Source organism: Cheilinus undulatus, linkage group 4 (assembly GCF_018320785.1).
Source record: "Cheilinus undulatus linkage group 4, ASM1832078v1, whole genome shotgun sequence".
Classification (NCBI taxonomy): domain Eukaryota; kingdom Metazoa; phylum Chordata; class Actinopteri; order Labriformes; family Labridae; genus Cheilinus; species Cheilinus undulatus.
The window spans coordinates 400,196-419,844 of record NC_054868.1 but is presented as its reverse complement, the minus strand read 5'-3'; the positions used below and the strand labels follow the sequence as shown (position 1 = coordinate 419,844).

Below are 19,649 nucleotides of genomic sequence, written 5' to 3'. Positions count from 1 at the left end.
ATTAGTCAACTAGACACCGACCACTGAAACCATTAGTCAACTAGACACCGACCACTGAAACCATTAGTCAACTAGACACCGACCACTAAAACCATTAGTGGACTAGACCCCAACCACTGGAACCATTAGTCAACTAGACACCGACCACTAAAACCATTAGTCAACTAGACACCGACCACTAAAACCATTAGTGGACTAGACCCCAACCACTGAAACCATTAGTCAGCTAGACACCGAACACTGAAACCATTAGTCAACTAGACACAGACCACTAAAACCATTAGTGGACTAGACACAGACCACTAAAACCATTAGTCAACTAGACACCGACCACTAAAACCATTAGTCAACTAGACCCCAACCACTGGAACCATTAGTCAACTAGACACAGACCACCAAAACCATTAGCCAACCAGACAACAGACACTAAAACAACTAGTCAACTAGACACCTCCGACCCACCTCCGCAGGGATGCCACCATTCTTATGGTCAACTAGACCCCAGCTGCCGAAACCATTAGGATTATACCACCCACCCACCAGAAACAATTACTTGCCTAGACACCCCCCCCCCGAAAACCTTTAGTTGACCAGACATCGGCCACAGAAACGATTAGTCAGCTTGCAGCTGGGCAGTGGAGCGATTAGTCGACTATGATGTAGGTAGTCGACTACATGTAAGGTGGTGCTGGTCACCACAGTCGCTTTGGTTAGTGCCGTGGGTTAGGGCTGGGCGATTATGGCAAAAATCCAAATCACAATTTGAACTTTTTAGCTCAAAAAAGGACAGGAACAGGCACAGGTTAACTATTTATGGTTATTTATTGAAACATTTCAACTCAAAACACAACAGCTGAAATGAAAATCTCTGTTTCAGTCAAATTTTCCAAGAAAAGTAGAAAATAAACTTTTTTTTCTTGCTAACAAAATAAATTATCTTTTTGCTGTTGTATAGAAAGTAGAAAACTTTGCTGCTTACAGACTGGATGGGAATAAGTGCATAACTAGAACTTCTTCTCTTGGGTTTCCAGCAGGCTACAGGCCTTGCTTCACTTGGCTACCTATCATGAGACAGCCAGTAGTTGGTGTGGGGGGGGGGGGGATTTACAAGGGGGAAAAATCAAAATAATAGACACCACAGAGTTATGGCGGTCAGAGACTCTAGATCATTCTTTTGGATGAACTGCCCCGCTCTAGCGTGAGTTAGACCTGAACATAGAAACTAATTCTGACTTTAGTCAGGACTCTGCAGCAGGAAGTTCAAACGGTGGTTCAAAGTTCAAACGTTGTCAAACGGCTCTCTCACCAATCCTGCTTCAGAAAACAACGGCATTAATCCCTGAATCCTGACTCTGGTCTCTGAATCCTGACTCTGGTCTCTGAATCCTGACTCTGGTCTCTGAATCCTGACTCTGGTCTCTGAATCCTGACTCTGATCTCTGACTCTGGTCTCTGAATCCTGACTCTGGTCTCTGAATCCTGACTCTGGTCTCTGAATCCTGACTCTGGTCTCTGAATCCTGACTCTGGTCTCTGAATCCTGACTCTGGTCCCTGAATCCTGACTCTGATCTCTGAATCCTGACTCTGGTCCCTGAATCCTGACTCTGATCTCGGAATCCTGACTCTGATCTCTGAATCCTGACTCTGATCTCTGAATCCTGACTCTGAACTCGGAATCCTGACTCTGATCTAGGAATCCTGACTCTGGTCCCTGAATCCTGACTCTGATCTCGGAATCCTGACTCTGGTCCCTGAATCCTGACTCTGGTCCCTGAATCCTGACTCTGATCTCAGAATCCTGACTGTGGTCTCGGAATCCTGACTCTGGTCCCTGAATCCTGACTCTGATCTCTGAATCCTGACTCTGATCTCTGAATCCTGACTCTGGTCCCTGAATCCTGACTCTGGTCTCTGAATCCTGACTCTGATCTCTGAATCCTGACTCTGGTCTCTGAATCCTGACTCTGGTCTCTGAATCCTGACTCTGATCTCTGAATCCTGACTCTGGTCTCTGAATCCTGACTCTGATCTCTGAATCCTGACTCTGATCTCTGAATCCTGACTCTGATCTCTGAATCCTGACTCTGATCTCTGAATCCTGACTCTGGTCCCTGAATCCTGACTCTGGTCTCTGAATCCTGACTCTGATCTCTGAATCCTGACTCTGGTCTCTGAATCCTGACTCTGGTCTCTGAATCCTGACTCTGATCTCTGAATCCTGACTCTGGTCTCTGAATCCTGACTCTGATCTCTGAATCCTGACTCTGGTCTCTGAATCCTGACTCTGGTCTCTGAATCCTGACTCTGATCTCTGAATCCTGACTCTGGTCTCTGAATCCTGACTCTGATCTCTGAATCCTGACTCTGATCTCTGAATCCTGACTCTGATCTCTGAATCCTGACTCTGGTCTCTGAATCCTGACTCTGGTCTCTGAATCCTGACTCTGATCTCTGAATCCTGACTCTGGTCTCTGAATCCTGACTCTGGTCTCTGAATCCTGACTCTGGTCCCTGAATCCTGACTCTGGTCTCTGAATCCTGACTCTGGTCTCTGAATCCTGACTCTGGTCTCTGAATCCTGACTCTGATCTCTGAATCCTGACTCTGGTCTCTGAATCCTGACTCTGATCTCTGAATCCTGACTCTGGTCTCTGAATCCTGACTCTGGTCTCTGAATCCTGACTCTGATCTCTGAATCCTGACTCTGGTCTCTGAATCCTGACTCTGATCTCTGAATCTCTGATCTCTGAATCCTGACTCTGATCTCTGAATCCTGACTCTGATCTCTGAATCCTGACTCTGGTCTCTGAATCCTGACTCTGATCTCTGAATCCTGACTCTGGTCTCTGAATCCTGACTCTGGTCTCTGAATCCTGACTCTGATCTCTGAATCCTGACTCTGATCTCTGAATCCTGACTCTGATCTCTGAATCCTGACTCTGGTCTCTGAATCCTGACTCTGATCTCTGAATCCTGACTCTGGTCTCTGAATCCTGACTCTGATCTCTGAATCCTGACTCTGATCTCTGAATCCTGACAGACCAGGACATGTGATGCAGACTTCAGGTTGACCAGAGAATGCAGAGTATGTGGAATTTGAGGGTAAGCCTTAATGAGCCTTAAAAACAACAGAAATGGGAAAGGTCAGTGGATTTTTCAGGTCAGTGGATTTCTGGTTGAAATGAGAAAATCAGAATCAAGAATCGATCCGTCTCCCAGGTACTGTTCAAATATAGGAAAACACAAAACATGGAAAACCCCGCCCCTGGCCTGGAAGTTTATACATTAGTGGGAATCAGGAAACTGAAAAGAATTCCTTTATTTTAACCAAAAACAGTAACGGTTCATCCTTCATCTTCCTGTCTTCTGTCCTGATCAACACAGGAAGGTCAAAGAACAGAGCACTGGTAATGTAACATTCTTTTTCTCACAACATCTGCAGCAGGTCAACAGGAAAGGAATGTTACATCACCAGTGTTCCATTCTAGGGATGCATGATATTGGATTTCTGCCAATATTCAATATGCCGATATTCAGATTCATTTTAGCCGATACGGATATTTAAAAATGTCAGTGCTTTAGGACACTAAGGTTTAAGGATGACCAAGGAAACAAACTTTAGTCCTTAAAAATACTTTAAAGAATGAGGATGAATAAAGAAAAGACCTTACCTGACACAGGTCTGTTGGTTCAGACTAAAACTCCACTGATTTATTAGGATATATGGATAAAATTTACAGTCGATCTACACTGAAATGCACAGGTAAAATATCATGTAAATACTGGCAGAAATTTTGATACCTGCCGATACCAGACGGATAATATCCTGCATCCCTATTCCATTTTTTGCTCCTTCTGATCTGATCAGAACATAAAAACATATAAAGGTGAAAAATGAACTTTTCTCATTGATTTAAACTCTTTTTGGAAAATAGAAACAAGTAAAAACAGTAAAAGAAACTAAAACTGTTTTTGTTTTTTATCAGATTCCAATTTTAACAAGCTCTGCCTTGAAAGATGGAGAGAATGTTATCTGCAGGTTTATTTTACGTTTTTGTTCTTGGTTTTGTTTTTCTCATTTCAAATTAAAATCCAAAAATACACCGACCAGGACAATATTTCAGTCTGACTTAAGAGATGATCATGGGTGCAGAGTTCTCATCAGAACCGCCACCACAGGGACTGAAGTACGGGTAGAGCTTCCTCGTGAAGGAGCAGTCTCTATAGCTGTGGATCAGGGCTGCAGCGTTCACGTCATAAAAGGAGACCAGACCCTTATCGTAGTCCACGAACACACCGATCTTCTCAGGACGAGACTCCAGAGGGAGGTGATTTATCGGGTCAGCAGAAGCTTCATAATGATGTCCATTTCTCAAGCCCAGAGTCCAGAAACCTCTCTGAGGACTCAGAGTGATCGTTCCTTTCCTTTTACTGAAATCTCGGGCCACTCCTAAATCCCAGCCGGTCTTTCCTGTTACCTGGACCTCGTAATAAAACTGACCTGAGGAGAAACTCTGGTTTCCTAAAACACTCGGAGAAGAGGAAAACCTTTTGGGGTTACTGGGAACATCCCTCCTAAGGTCACCATAGCGCACTTGTTTCCCATCATCCGACAGGAGGAGCTGAGCATGTGCAGAATCAGGGTCCAGAGTTACATCCACGGCGTACTGCTGGAGTCTCCTTAATGCAATCTGATCCAACTTCTTCATCTCCTCTCTGAGAGTCTCCTCCAGCTGAGCCACAGCTTTCACCACAGTGCGGTCATAAAGAGGTGGGGGGACAGTGACCTTGGTCCAGTCTCTGGAGGACACAGTACTGCTCAGAGATACGGCGGTCCTGATCAGATGGAGGTGGTCTTTGGAGCGAGAGAGCTGCTCCACCTTAGCACTTCTCTTCATCAGCTCTGAGATTTCCTGCTCCAGCTCCTGGATGAATGCTTCGGCCTGCTTCTCTGTAGTCTCCTGTTTCTTCTGGATGGTGTTGATGAGCTCGGCCTGGCCTCTCTCAGCAGACTCCTTCAGAGCGGTGAAGACTCGAACACCTTCTGCGATCTCCCTGTCTGCAGCGTCCTTACTGAGGTGGACCGAGTGCTCAATCTCCTGAATCTTCAGACGTCTTTGATCGATCATCTGCTGGATTTTAGCGTCTTTCTCCTCCAGCTCTGCCTTCTTCTCTCGATATTCGTCCTTCAGAGGAACAAACTCGTGGTTCTTGTGGTCCAGAACGGAGCAGAGCATGCAGACGCAGGTCTGATCGGTCTGACAGAACAGCTCCAGAGGTTTCTCATGCTTCGTACACATCCTGTCCTCCAGGTTCTCCACGGGGTCCATCAGCTGGTGTCTTTTCAGCCGTGGAGCTGTCAGGTGAGGCTCCAGGTGAGCCTCACAGTAGGAGACCAGGCAGTCCATGCAGGACTTCAGGGCCGTCAGTTTGGGGCTAGTACAGGCATCACAGAGAACTTCTCCTGGTTCAGACTCTTGGTGCTCTGAGCTGCTGCTGGACTCCAGTCGAGCTGCAACCATCCCAGAGAGCAACATGTTGACTTTTAGGTTGGGTTTTCTGCTAAAGTCCTCTTTACATAGTGGACACAGGTACTGGTCTTTAGTGTTCCAGTTTTCACTGATGCAGGTTTTGCAAAAGTTGTGACCACAAGGTGTGCTGACAGGATCAGTGAAGGTATCCAGACAGACGGGGCACAGGAAGGTATCTTCCGACAGAAGACTCCGGGCAGCAGACATCTGAGAGCAGCAGACAGAGCGTTACAGAAAGTCTTTAATTCATTATAGGGTTAAAGGGTTAGGGAAAGGTCCTGTACTAAAACGGGCTGGTTTACAATAGTTTAAGTCCTCCTGCTACCCACATTTAAAGTTAAAATCATGTTAAAACAGTGGTTCTCTACTGGGACGGCTTCAGAACCCAACACCACCGTCTTAACAGCAAATCTCTTCAGTTTTCAATAATTACCAAATGTTTGTAATGTTAAATCACTGTGAGGTTGGCAGCTATCTCTATTTTAGTTTTTAAGTCTTCAAGTGAAACGCATTTCAGTTTTGGTGACAGTTCAGTAATTTCTATCATTTTTAAGTTTTAGTCCATAACAGTCCTCACATTTTAGTCTGGTTTTAGTCCATAACAGTCCTCACATTTTAGTCTAGTTTTAGACCATAACAGTCCTCACATTTTAGTCTGGTTTTAGTCCATAACAGTCCTCACATTTAAGTCTAGTTTTAGTCCATAACAGTCCTCACATTTTAGTCTAGTTTTAGACCATAACAGTCCTCACATTTTAGTCTAGTTTTAGTCCATAACAGTCCTCACATTTTAGTCTAGTTTTAGTCCATAACAGTCCTCACATTTTAGTCTAGTTTTAGTCCATAACAGTCCTCACATTTTAGTCTAGTTTTAGACCATAACAGTCCTCACATTTTAGTCTAGTTTTAGACCATAACAGTCCTCACATTTTAGTCTAGTTTTAGTCCATAACAGTCCTCACATTTTAGTCCAGTTTTAGTCCATAACAGTCCTCACATTTTAGTCTAGTTTTAGTCCATAACAGTCCTCACATTTCAGTCTAGTTTTAGTCCATAACAGTCCTCACATTTTAGTCCAGTTTTAGTCCATAACAGTCCTCACATTTTAGTCTAGTTTTAGTCCATAACAGTCCTCACATTTTAGTCTAGTTTTAGTCCATAACAGTCCTCACATTTTAGTCCAGTTTTAGTCCATAACAGTCCTCACATTTTAGTCTAGTTTTAGACCATAACAGTCCTCACATTTTAGTCTAGTTTTAGTCCATAACAGTCCTCACATTTTAGTCTAGTTTTAGTCCATAACAGTCCTCACATTTTAGTCAAGTTTTAGTCCATAACAGTCCCCACATTTTAGTCTAGTTTTAGACCATAACAGTCCTCACATTTTAGTCTAGTTTTAGTCCATAACAGTCCTCACATTTTAGTCTAGTTTTAGTCCATAACAGTCCTCACATTTTAGTCTAGTTTTAGTCCATAACAGTCCTCACATTTTAGTCTAGTTTTAGTCCATAACAGTCCTCATATTTTAGTCTAGTTTTAGACCATAACAGTCCTCACATTTCAGTCTAGTTTTAGTCCATAACAGTCCTCACATTTTAGTCTAGTTTTAGTCCATAACAGTCCTCACATTTTAGTCTAGTTTTAGTCCATAACAGTCCTCACATTTCAGTCTAGTTTTAGTCCATAACAGTCCTCACATTTTAGTCTAGTTTTAGACCATAACAGTCCTCACATTTTAGTCTAGTTTTAGTCCATAACAGTCCTCACATTTTAGTCTAGTTTTAGTCCATAACAGTCCTCACATTTCAGTCTAGTTTTAGTCCATAACAGTCCTCACATTTTAGTCTAGTTTTAGTCCATAACAGTCCTCACATTTTAGTCTAGTTTTAGACCATAACAGTCCTCACATTTTAGTCTAGTTTTAGTCCATAACAGTCCTCACATTTTAGTCCAGTTTTAGTCCATAACAGTCCTCACATTTTAGTCTAGTTTTAGACCATAACAGTCCTCACATTTCAGTCTAGTTGTAGTCCATAACAGTCCTCACATTTTAGTCTAGTTTTAGTCCATAACAGTCCTCACATTTTAGTCTAGTTTTAGTCCATAACAGTCCTCACATTTTAGTCTAGTTTTAGACCATAACAGTCCTCACATTTTAGTCTAGTTTTAGTCCATAACAGTCCTCACATTTTAGTCTAGTTTTAGTCCATAACAGTCCTCACATTTTAGTCTAGTTTTAGTCCATAACAGTCCCCACATTTTAGTCTGGTTTTAGACCATAACAGTCCTCACATTTTAGTCTAGTTTTAGTCCATAACAGTCCTCACATTTTAGTCTAGTTTTAGTCCATAACAGTCCTCACATTTTAGTCTAGTTTTAGTCCATAACAGTCCTCACATTTTAGTCTGGTTTTAGTCCATAACAGTCCCCATATTTTAGTCTAGTTTTAGTCCATAACAGTCCTCACAATTTAGTCTAGTTTTAGTCCATAACAGTCCTCACATTTAAGTCTAGTTTTAGTCCATAACAGTCCTCACATTTTAGTCTAGTTTTAGTCCATAACAGTCCTCATATTTTAGTCTAGTTTTAGTCCATAACAGTCCTCACATTTAAGTCTAGTTTTAGTCCATAACAGTCCTCACATTTTAGTCTAGTTTTAGACCATAACAGTCCTCACATTTTAGTCTAGTTTAAGTCCATAACAGTCCTCACATTTTAGTCTAGTTTTAGTCCATAACAGTCCTCACATTTTAGTCTAGTTGTAGTCCATAACAGTCCTCACATTTTAGTCTAGTTTTAGTCCATAACAGTCCTCATATTTTAGTCTAGTTTTAGTCCATAACAGTCCTCACATTTAAGTCTAGTTTTAGACCATAACAGTCCTCACATTTTAGTCTAGTTTAAGTCCATAACAGTCCTCACATTTTAGTCTAGTTTTAGTCCATAACAGTCCTCACATTTTAGTCTAGTTTAAGTCCATAACAGTCCTCACATTTTTGTCTAGTTTTAGTCCATAACAGTCCTCACATTTTAGTCTAGTTTTAGTCCATAACAGTCCTCACATTTTAGTCTAGTTGTAGTCCATAACAGTCCTCACATTTTAGTCTAGTTTTAGTCCATAACAGTCCTCATATTTTAGTCTAGTTTTAGTCCATAACAGTCCTCACATTTTAGTCTAGTTTAAGTCCATAACAGTCCTCACATTTTAGTCTAGTTTTAGTCCATAACAGTCCTCATATTTTAGTCTAGTTTTAGTCCATAACAGTCCTCACATTTAAGTCTAGTTTTAGTCCATAACAGTCCTCATATTTTAGTCTAGTTTTAGTCCATAACAGTCCTCACATTTAAGTCTAGTTTTAGTCCATAACAGTCCTCACATTTAAGTCTAGTTTTAGTCCATAACAGTCCACATATTTTAGTCTAGTTTTAGTCCATAACAGTCCTCACATTTTAGTCTAGTTTAAGTCCATAACAGTCCTCACATTTTAGTCTAGTTTTAGTCCATAACAGTCCTCATATTTTAGTCTAGTTTTAGTCCATAACAGTCCTCACATTTAAGTCTAGTTTTAGTCCATAACAGTCCTCACATTTTAGTCTAGTTTTAGACCATAACAGTCCTCACATTTTAGTCTAGTTTAAGTCCATAACAGTCCTCACATTTTAGTCTAGTTTTAGACCATAACAGTCCTCACATTTTAGTCTAGTTTTAGACCATAACAGTCCTCACATTTTAGTCTAGTTTTAGTCCATAACAGTCCTCACATTTTAGTCTAGTTTTAGTCCATAACAGTCCTCACATTTTAGTCTAGTTTTAGACCATAACAGTAGACCATAGACTAAAACTTTTAGTCTAGTTTTAGTCCATAACAGTCCTCACATTTTAGTCTAGTTTTAGTCCATAACAGTCCTCATATTTTAGTCTAGTTTTAGTCCATAACAGTCCTCATATTTTAGTCTAGTTTTAGTCCATAACAGTCCTCACATTTTAGTCTAGTTTAGTCCATAACAGTCCTCACATTTTAGTCTAGTTTTAGTCCATAACAGTCCTCACATTTTAGTCTAGTTTTAGACCATAACAGTCCTCACATTTTAGACTAGTTTTAGTCCATAACAGTCCTCACATTTTAGTCTAGTTTTAGTCCATAACAGTCCTCACATTTTAGTCTAGTTTTAGTCCATAACAGTCCTCATATTTTAGTCTAGTTTTAGTCCATAACAGTCCTCACATTTAAGTCTAGTTTTAGTCCATAACAGTCCTCACATTTTAGTCTAGTTTAAGTCCATAACAGTCCTCACAATTTAGTCTAGTTTTAGTCCATAACAGTCCTCACATTTTAGTCTAGTTTTAGTCCATAACAGTCCTCACATTTTAGTCTAGTTTTAGTCCATAACAGTCCTCATATTTTAGTCTAGTTTTAGTCCATAACAGTCCTCATATTTTAGTCTAGTTTTAGTCCATAACAGTCCTCACATTTTAGTCTAGTTTAGTCCATAACAGTCCTCACATTTTAGTCTAGTTTTAGTCCATAACAGTCCTCACATTTTAGTCTAGTTTTAGACCATAACAGTCCTCACATTTTAGACTAGTTTTAGTCCATAACAGTCCTCACATTTTAGTCTAGTTTTAGTCCATAACAGTCCTCACATTTAAGTCTAGTTTTAGTCCATAACAGTCCCCACATTTTAGTCTGGTTTTAGACCATAACAGTCCTCACATTTTAGTCTAGTTTTAGTCCATAACAGTCCTCACATTTTAGTCTAGTTTTAGTCCATAACAGTCCTCACATTTTAGTCTAGTTTTAGTCCATAACAGTCCTCACATTTTAGTCTGGTTTTAGTCCATAACAGTCCCCATATTTTAGTCTAGTTTTAGTCCATAACAGTCCTCACAATTTAGTCTAGTTTTAGTCCATAACAGTCCTCACATTTAAGTCTAGTTTTAGTCCATAACAGTCCTCACATTTTAGTCTAGTTTTAGTCCATAACAGTCCTCACATTTTAGTCTAGTTTTAGTCCATAACAGTCCTCACATTTAAGTCTAGTTTTAGTCCATAACAGTCCTCACATTTTAGTCTAGTTTAAGTCCATAACAGTCCTCACAATTTAGTCTAGTTTTAGTCCATAACAGTCCTCACATTTAAGTCTAGTTTTAGTCCATAACAGTCCTCACATTTTAGTCTAGTTTTAGTCCATAACAGTCCTCATATTTTAGTCTAGTTTTAGTCCATAACAGTCCTCACATTTTAGTCTAGTTTTAGTCCATAACAGTCCTCACATTTTAGTCTAGTTTTAGACCATAACAGTCCTCACATTTTAGTCTAGTTTAAGTCCATAACAGTCCTCACATTTTAGTCTAGTTTTAGTCCAAAACAGTCCTCACATTTTAGTCTAGTTGTAGTCCATAACAGTCCTCACATTTTAGTCTAGTTTTAGTCCATAACAGTCCTCATATTTTAGTCTAGTTTTAGTCCATAACAGTCCTCACATTTAAGTCTAGTTTTAGACCATAACAGTCCTCACATTTTAGTCTAGTTTAAGTCCATAACAGTCCTCACATTTTAGTCTAGTTTTAGTCCATAACAGTCCTCACATTTTAGTCTAGTTTAAGTCCATAACAGTCCTCACATTTTTGTCTAGTTTTAGTCCATAACAGTGCTCACATTTTAGTCTAGTTTTAGTCCATAACAGTCCTCACATTTTAGTCTAGTTGTAGTCCATAACAGTCCTCACATTTTAGTCTAGTTTTAGTCCATAACAGTCCTCATATTTTAGTCTAGTTTTAGTCCATAACAGTCCTCACATTTTAGTCTAGTTTTAGTCCATAACAGTCCTCATATTTTAGTCTAGTTTTAGTCCATAACAGTCCTCATATTTTAGTCTAGTTTTAGTCCATAACAGTCCTCACATTTTAGTCTAGTTTTAGTCCATAACAGTCCACATATTTTAGTCTAGTTTTAGTCCATAACAGTCCTCACATTTAAGTCTAGTTTTAGTCCATAACAGTCCTCACATTTAAGTCTAGTTTTAGTCCATAACAGTCCTCACATTTTAGTCTAGTTTTAGTCCATAACAGTCCTCACATTTTAGTCTAGTTTTAGTCCATAACAGTCCTCACATTTAAGTCTAGTTTTAGTCCATAACAGTCCTCACATTTTAGTCTAGTTTTAGTCCATAACAGTCCTCACATTTTAGTCTAGTTTTAGTCCATAACAGTCCTCACATTTTAGTCCAGTTTTAGTCCATAACAGTCCTCACATTTTAATCTAGTTTTAGACCATAACAGTCCTCATATTTTAGTCCAGTTTTAGACCATAACAGTCCTCATATTTTAGTCTAGTTTTAGTCCATAACAGTCCTCACATTTTAGTCCAGTTTTAGTCCATAACAGTCCTCACATTTTAGTCTAGTTTTAGACCATAACAGTCCTCACATTTTAGTCTAGTTTTAGTCCATAACAGTCCTCACATTTTAGTCTAGTTTTAGTCCATAACAGTCCTCACATTTTAGTCTAGTTTTAGTCCATAACAGTCCTCACATTTTAGTCTAGTTTTAGTCCATAACAGTCCTCACATTTTAGTCTTGTTTTAGTCCATAACAGTCCTCACATTTTAGTCTAGTTTTAGTCCATAACAGTCCTCACATTTTAGTCTAGTTTTAGTCCATAACAGTCCTCACATTTTAGTCTAGTTTTAGTCCATAACAGTCCTCACATTTTAGTCTAGTTTTAGTCCATAACAGTCCTCACATTTTAGTCTAGTTTTAGTCCATAACAGTCCTCACATTTTAGTCTAGTTTTAGTCCATAACAGTCCTCACATTTTAGTCTAGTTTTAGTCCATAACAGTCCTCACATTTTAGTCTAGTTTTAGTCCATAACAGTCCTCACATTTTAGTCTAGTTTTAGTCCATAACAGTCCTCACATTTTAGTCTAGTTTTAGTCCATAACAGTCCTCACATTTTAGTCTAGTTTTAGTCCATAACAGTCCTCACATTTTAGTCTAGTTTTAGTCCATAACAGTCCTCACATTTTAGTCTAGTTTTAGTCCATAACAGTCCTCACATTTTAGTCTAGTTTTAGTCCATAACAGTCCTCACATTTTAGTCTAGTTTTAGTCCATAACAGTCCTCACATTTTAGTCTAGTTTTAGTCCATAACAGTCCTCACATTTTAGTCTAGTTTTAGACCATAACAGTCCTCACATTTTAGTCTAGTTTTAGTCCATAACAGTCCTCACATTTTAGTCTAGTTTTAGTCCATAACAGTCCTCACATTTTAGTCTAGTTTTAGTCCATAACAGTCCTCACATTTTAGTCTAGTTTTAGTCCATAACAGTCCTCACATTTTAGTCTAGTTTTAGTCCATAACAGTCCTCACATTTTAGTCTAGTTTTAGACCATAACAGTCCTCACATTTTAGTCTAGTTTTAGTCCATAACAGTCCTCACATTTTAGTCTAGTTTTAGTCCATAACAGTCCTCACATTTTAGTCTAGTTTTAGTCCATAACAGTCCTCACATTTTAGTCTAGTTTTAGTCCATAACAGTCCTCACATTTTAGTCTAGTTTTAGTCCATAACAGTCCTCACATTTTAGTCTAGTTTTAGTCCATAACAGTCCTCACATTTTAGTCTAGTTTTAGTCCATAACAGTCCTCATATTTTAGTCTAGTTTTAGTCCATAACAGTCCTCACATTTTAGTCTAGTTTTAGTCCATAACAGTCCTCACATTTTAGTCTAGTTTTAGTCCATAACAGTCCTCACATTTTAGTCTAGTTTTAGTCCATAACAGTCCTCACATTTTAGTCTAGTTTTAGTCCATAACAGTCCTCACATTTTAGTCTAGTTTTAGTCCATAACAGTCCTCACATTTTAGTCTAGTTTTAGTCCATAACGGTCCTCACATTTTAGTCTAGTTTTAGTCCATAACAGTCCTCACATTTTAGTCCATAACGGTCCTCACATTTTAGTCTAGTTTTAGTCCATAACGGTCCTCACATTTTAGTCTAGTTTTAGTCCATAACAGTCCTCACATTTTAGTCTAGTTTTAGTCCATAACAGTCCTCACATTTTAGTCTAGTTTTAGTCCATAACAGTCCTCACATTTTAGTCTAGTTTTAGTCCATAACAGTCCTCACATTTTAGTCTAGTTTTAGTCCATAACAGTCCTCACATTTTAGTCTAGTTTTAGTCCATAACGGTCCTCACATTTTAGTCTAGTTTTAGTCCATAACAGTCCTCACATTTTAGTCTAGTTTTAGTCCATAACAGTCCTCATATTTTAGTCTAGTTTTAGTCCATAACAGTCCTCACATTTTAGTCTAGTTTTAGTCCATAACAGTCCTCACATTTTAGTCTAGTTTTAGTCCATAACAGTCCTCACATTTTAGTCTAGTTTTAGTCCATAACAGTCCTCACATTTTAGTCTAGTTTTAGTCCATAACAGTCCTCACATTTTAGTCTAGTTTTAGTCCATAACAGTCCTCACATTTTAGTCTAGTTTTAGTCCATAACAGTCCTCACATTTTAGTCTAGTTTTAGTCCATAACAGTCCTCACATTTTAGTCCAGTTTTAGTCCATAACAGTCCTCACATTTTAGTCTAGTTTTAGTCCATAACAGTCCTCACATTTTAGTCTAGTTTTAGTCCATAACAGTCCTCAGATTTTAGTCTAGTTTTAGTCCATAACAGTCCTCATATTTTAGTCCAGTTTTAGTCCATAACAGTCCTCACATTTTAGTCTAGTTTTAGTCCATAACAGTCCTCAGATTTTAGTCTAGTTTTAGTCCATAACAGTCCTCACATTTTAGTCTAGTTTTAGTCCATAACAGTCCTCACATTTTAGTCTAGTTTTAGTCCATAACAGTCCTCACATTTTAGTCTAGTTTTAGTCCATAACAGTCCTCACATTTTAGTCTAGTTTTAGTCCATAACAGTCCTCACATTTTAGTCTAGTTTTAGTCCATAACAGTCCTCACATTTTAGTCTAGTTTTAGTCCATAACAGTCCTCACATTTTAGTCTAGTTTTAGTCCATAACAGTCCTCACATTTTAGTCTAGTTTTAGTCCATAACGGTCCTCACATTTTAGTCTAGTTTTAGTCCATAACAGTCCTCACATTTTAGTCTAGTTTTAGTCCATAACAGTCCTCACATTTTAGTCTAGTTTTAGTCCATAACAGTCCTCACATTTTAGTCTAGTTTTAGTCCATAACAGTCCTCACATTTTAGTCTTTAACTGTCCTCACATTTTAGTCTAGTTTTAGTCCATAACGGTCCTCACATTTTAGTCTAGTTTTAGTCTATAACGGTCCTCACATTTTAGTCTAGTTTTAGTCCATAACAGTCCTCACATTTTAGTCTAATTTTAGTCCATAACAGTCCTCACATTTTAGTCTAGTTTTAGTCCATAACAGCCCTCACATTTTAGTCTAGTTTTAGTCCATAACAGTCCTCACATTTTAGTCTAGTTTTAGTCTATAACAGTCCTCACATTTTAGTCTAGTTTTAGTCCATAACAGTCCTCACATTTTAGTCTAGTTTAAGTCCATAACAGTCCTCACATTTTAGTCTAGTTTTAGTCCATAACAGTCCTCACATTTTAGTCTAGTTTTAGTCCATAACAGTCCTCACATTTTAGTCTAGTTTAAGTCCATAACAGTCCTCACATTTTAGTCTAGTTTTAGTCCATAACAGTCCTCATATTTTAGTCTAGTTTTAGTCCATAACAGTCCTCACATTTTAGTCTAGTTTTAGTCCATAACAGTCCTCACATTTTAGTCTAGTTTTAGTCCATAACAGTCCTCACATTTTAGTCTAGTTTTAGTCCATAACAGTCCTCACATTTTAGTCTAGTTTTAGTCCATAACAGTCCTCACATTTTAGTCTAGTTTTAGTCCATAACGGTCCTCACATTTTAGTCTAGTTTTAGTCCATAACAGTCCTCACATTTTAGTCTAGTTTTAGTCCATAACAGTCCTCACATTTTAGTCTAGTTTTAGTCCATAACAGTCCTCACATTTTAGTCTAGTTTTAGTCCATAACAGTCCTCACATTTTAGTCTAGTTTTAGTCCATAACAGTCCTCACATTTTAGTCTAGTTTTAGTCCATAACAGTCCTCACATTTTAGTCTAGTTTTAGTCCATAACAGTCCTCACATTTTAGTCTAGTTTAGTCCATAACAGTCCTCACATTTTAGTCTAGTTTTAGTCCATAACAGTCCTCACATTTTAGTCTAGTTTTAGTCCATAACAGTCCTCACATTTTAGTCTAGTTGTAGTCCATAACAGTCCTCACATTTTAGTGTAAAACCACTTTTAGAGAAATACTGGGGTTTTTTCTCTACGTCACTTTATGGCCCTTAAAATTTCCTACTGTTCTTGAACTTCTTGTCTGGAAAATCTGAAAGTGTTCTAATCCTCTTTCAAACTATGGAGGTAAACCCTTTAGACTTTCATTTTTATGTTGGTTAATGTGTTTCTGGAGCTAAAATGTGTACCTGGGTAAATTTAACTGAGTCTTTTTAACTAAAATGTGTACCTGTGTAGATTTAACTGAGTCTTTTTAACTAAAATGTGTACCTGTGTAGATTTAACTGAGTCTTTTTATCTAAAATGTGTACCTGTGTAGATTTAACTGAGTCTTTTTAACTAAAATGTGTACCTGTGTAGATTTAACTGAGTCTTTTATCTAAAATGTGTACCTGGGTAGATTTAACTGAGTCTTTTATCTAAAATGTGTACCTGGGTAGATTTAACTGAGTCTTTTATCTAAAATGTGTACCTGGGTAGATTTAACTGAGTCTTTTATCTAAAATGTGTACCTGGGTAGATTTAACTGAGTCTTTTTAACTAAAATGTGTACCTGGGTAGATTTAACTGAGTCTTTTATCTAAAATGTGTACCTGGGTAGATTTAACTGAGTCTTTTTAACTAAAATGTGTACCTGGGTAGATTTAACTGAGTCTTTTTAACTAAAATGTGTACCTGGGTAGATTTAACTGAGTCTTTTATCTAAAATGTGTACCTGGGTAGATTTAACTGAGTCTTTTATCTAAAATGTGTACCTGGGTAGATTTAACTGAGTCTTTTTAACTAAAATGTGTACCTGGGTAGATTTAACTGAGTCTTTTTAACTAAAATGTGTACCTGGGTAGATTTAACTGAGTCTTTTATCTAAAATGTGTACCTGGGTAGATTTAACTGAGTCTTTTATCTAAAATGTGTACCTGGGTAGATTTAACTGAGTCTTTTTAACTAAAATGTGTACCTGGGTAGATTTAACTGAGTCTTTTATCTAAAATGTGTACCTGGGTAGATTTAACTGAGTCTTTTATCTAAAATGTGTACCTGGGTAGATTTAACTGAGTCTTTTATCTAAAATGTGTACCTGGGTAGATTTAACTGAGTCTTTTATCTAAAATGTGTACCTGGGTAGATTTAACGGAGTCTTTTTAACTATAAAAACTGCGCATGTCCTCTTTTAGTGACGTGCGTTGAAACCAACATGGCGCAGACTCGGTGAGAGTGGAGCAGGTCTGTTGTCTCTGAGCTCTGCTCAGTTGTTAATAAAGTTTGACTCTGATAATTAAAGTTCTCTAAACAAAGGAAACCTCCGCGGTACTCACCTCCATCTAAAACCTGGATAACGGACTCTGTGGATATTTCTTTAGACTCTGGTCCGACTGCTGCTCATGGCGGGAGTGTCACACCTTCTCTTCTTCTTCTTCGGTGACGTGCACTGACGGTTGACAAACAGAGAACTGGTGCATTACCGCCACCTACTGGTGAGTGTGGATCAGCGTATTCCGGGCTTTGTGATCCCATATACTGAATTGAAACCTATTAAACACGTGTTTGCTTGAATAAAGTTGATTCCTCAGGTAAGAATTAAAGCTCCTTCTCAGCAGGAATCCTCCTCCTACAGCTCAAACCCCAGCAGTCAGTGTGAGCTTCAATTAACTTTTCATTTCTGACCTTTTCTTGTCCCAGGTTTAGTTTATTTTGTTTCTGTGTGGCTGTTGAATTAAATTAAATCACATCCTGTCTCACTGGTGTGCTCATGTTCATTCTGGTGGTCACAGGAAGGAGTTATAATTTATTAAGCTGAGGTGAGGAGTCATATTTCAAAATAAAACACTTCCAACAATTATGTTGGATTTATTTTTTAGGGTAAAAATGATCAGAAAAGGCTGGTCTGATATTTTAAAAATGAGACTGAAACAGCAATGATATTAAGAGAGAATAATATTAGATATGATAATGATAATAAATAATTACTAATAAAAATCTGGATGCCTTTTATTTTGGACACAGAGGGATCAAACAAGTACCAGAATGGTTCGGTTTAAAGGAAGATTATTAAAACTTTTTTCAGAATCTAAAATTAAAGTCGAAATTCTGAGGAGAAATATCAGAGTTCTTAGATTATTGTCCAAGTTTAAGGATTGATGTTGGAATTTTTAGAACAAAATCAAAGTTTGAAGATGAAAGTAAAAATTCTGAGATTAGAGGCAGAATAACGACATCAAAGACAGAATCAAAGATTTATCTGAAAATATTAGAATGAAGATTCAGAGTTTGAAGATTAAAGTCAATATTCTGACATTACAGGCAGAATTTTTACATGAAAGACAGGCAGCGAATAATGTCAGATTTTAGAGATTGATCTCAGATTTTAGAGATTAACGTCAGATTTTAGAGATTAACATCAGATTTTAGAGATTGATGTCAGATTTCAGAGATTAAAGTCAGGTTTTAGAGATTGATCTCAGATTTTAGAGATTAACGTCAGATTTTAGAGATTAATGTCAGATTTCAGAGATTAACGTCAGATTTTAGAGATTAATGTCAGATTTCAGAGATTAACGTCAGATTTCAGAGATTGATCTCAGATTTTAGAGATTAACGTCAGATTTTAGAGATTAAAGTCAGATTTTAGAGATTGATCTCAGATTTTAGAGATTAACGTCAGATTTCAGAGATTGATCTCAGATTTTAGAGATTAACGTCAGATTTTAGAGATTAATGTCAGATTTCAGAGATTAACGTCAGATTTCAGAGATTGATCTCAGATTTTAGAGATTAACGTCAGATTTTAGAGATTAACATCAGATTTTAGAGATTAACGTCAGATTTTAGAGATTGATCTCAGATTTTAGAGATTAACGTCAGATTTTAGAGATTAACATCAGATTTTAGAGATTAACATCAGCTTTTAGAGATTGATGTCAGATTTCAGAGATTAAAGTCAGATTTTAGAGATTGATCTCAGATTTTAGAGATTAACGTCAGATTTTAGAGATTAATGTCAGATTTCAGAGATTAACGTCAGATTTCAGAGATTGATCTCAGATTTTAGAGATTAACGTCAGATTTTAGAGATTAATGTCAGATTTCAAAGATTAATGTCAGATTTCAGAGATTGATCTCAGATTTTAGAGATTAATGTCAGATTTCAAAGATTAATGTCAGATTTCAGAGATTAATGTCAGATTTCAGAGATTAATGTCAGATTTCAGAGATTAATGTCAGATTTCAGAGATTAACGTCAGATTTCAGAGATTAATGTCAGATTTCAGAGATTAATGTCAGATTTCAGAGATTAATGTCTGATTTCAGAGATTAAAGTCAGATTTTAGAGATTGATCTCAGACTTCAGAGATTAACGTCAGATTTCAGAGATTAATGTCTGATTTCAGAGATTAATGTCAGATTTTAGAGATTGATCTCGGATTTTAGAGATTAACGTCAGATTTTAGAGATTAATGTTGGATTTCAGAGATTAAAATCGGATTTTAGAGATCAATCTCAGATTTTAGAGATTAACGCCAGATTTTAGAGATTAATGTCAGATTTTAGAGATTAATCTCAGAGATTGGCGCCAGATATTAGAGATTAATCTCGGATATTAGAGATTAACATCAGATTTTAGAGATTAATGTTGGATTTCAGAGATTAAAATCGGATTTTAGAGATCAATCAGATTTTAGAGATTAACGCCAGATTTTAGAGATTAATGTCAGATTTTAGAGATTTCCGTCAGATTTTAGAGATTAATCTCAGAGATTGGCGCCAGATATTAGAGATTAATCTCGGATATTAGAGATTAACATCAGATTTT

The 19,649-nt window shown here is 37.5% G+C and overlaps 2 protein-coding genes across 2 annotated transcripts in view; one reads left to right on the top strand and one right to left on the bottom strand.

Moving 5' to 3' along the window:
- Window positions 1-2,932: 2,932 nt before the first annotated feature.
- Window positions 2,933-17,257, bottom strand: LOC121508169 (E3 ubiquitin-protein ligase TRIM21-like). The gene is made up of 2 exons (XM_041784775.1): window positions 17,155-17,257; window positions 2,933-5,739 (listed from the first exon to the last, which is right to left on the bottom strand). The coding sequence occupies exons 1-2, from the start codon at window positions 17,158-17,160 to the stop codon at window positions 4,132-4,134; spliced, it is 1,614 nt and encodes a 537-aa protein (XP_041640709.1). The 5' UTR covers window positions 17,161-17,257; the 3' UTR covers window positions 2,933-4,131.
- The window catches only part of ero1b (endoplasmic reticulum oxidoreductase 1 beta), a 38,603-nt gene continuing 36,168 nt past the window's right edge, over window positions 17,215-19,649 (top strand). The window contains exon 1 of the mRNA XM_041784776.1: window positions 17,215-17,313. The gene's annotated coding sequence lies outside the window, so the exon portion shown is untranslated. The remainder of the gene's footprint in view (window positions 17,314-19,649) is intronic.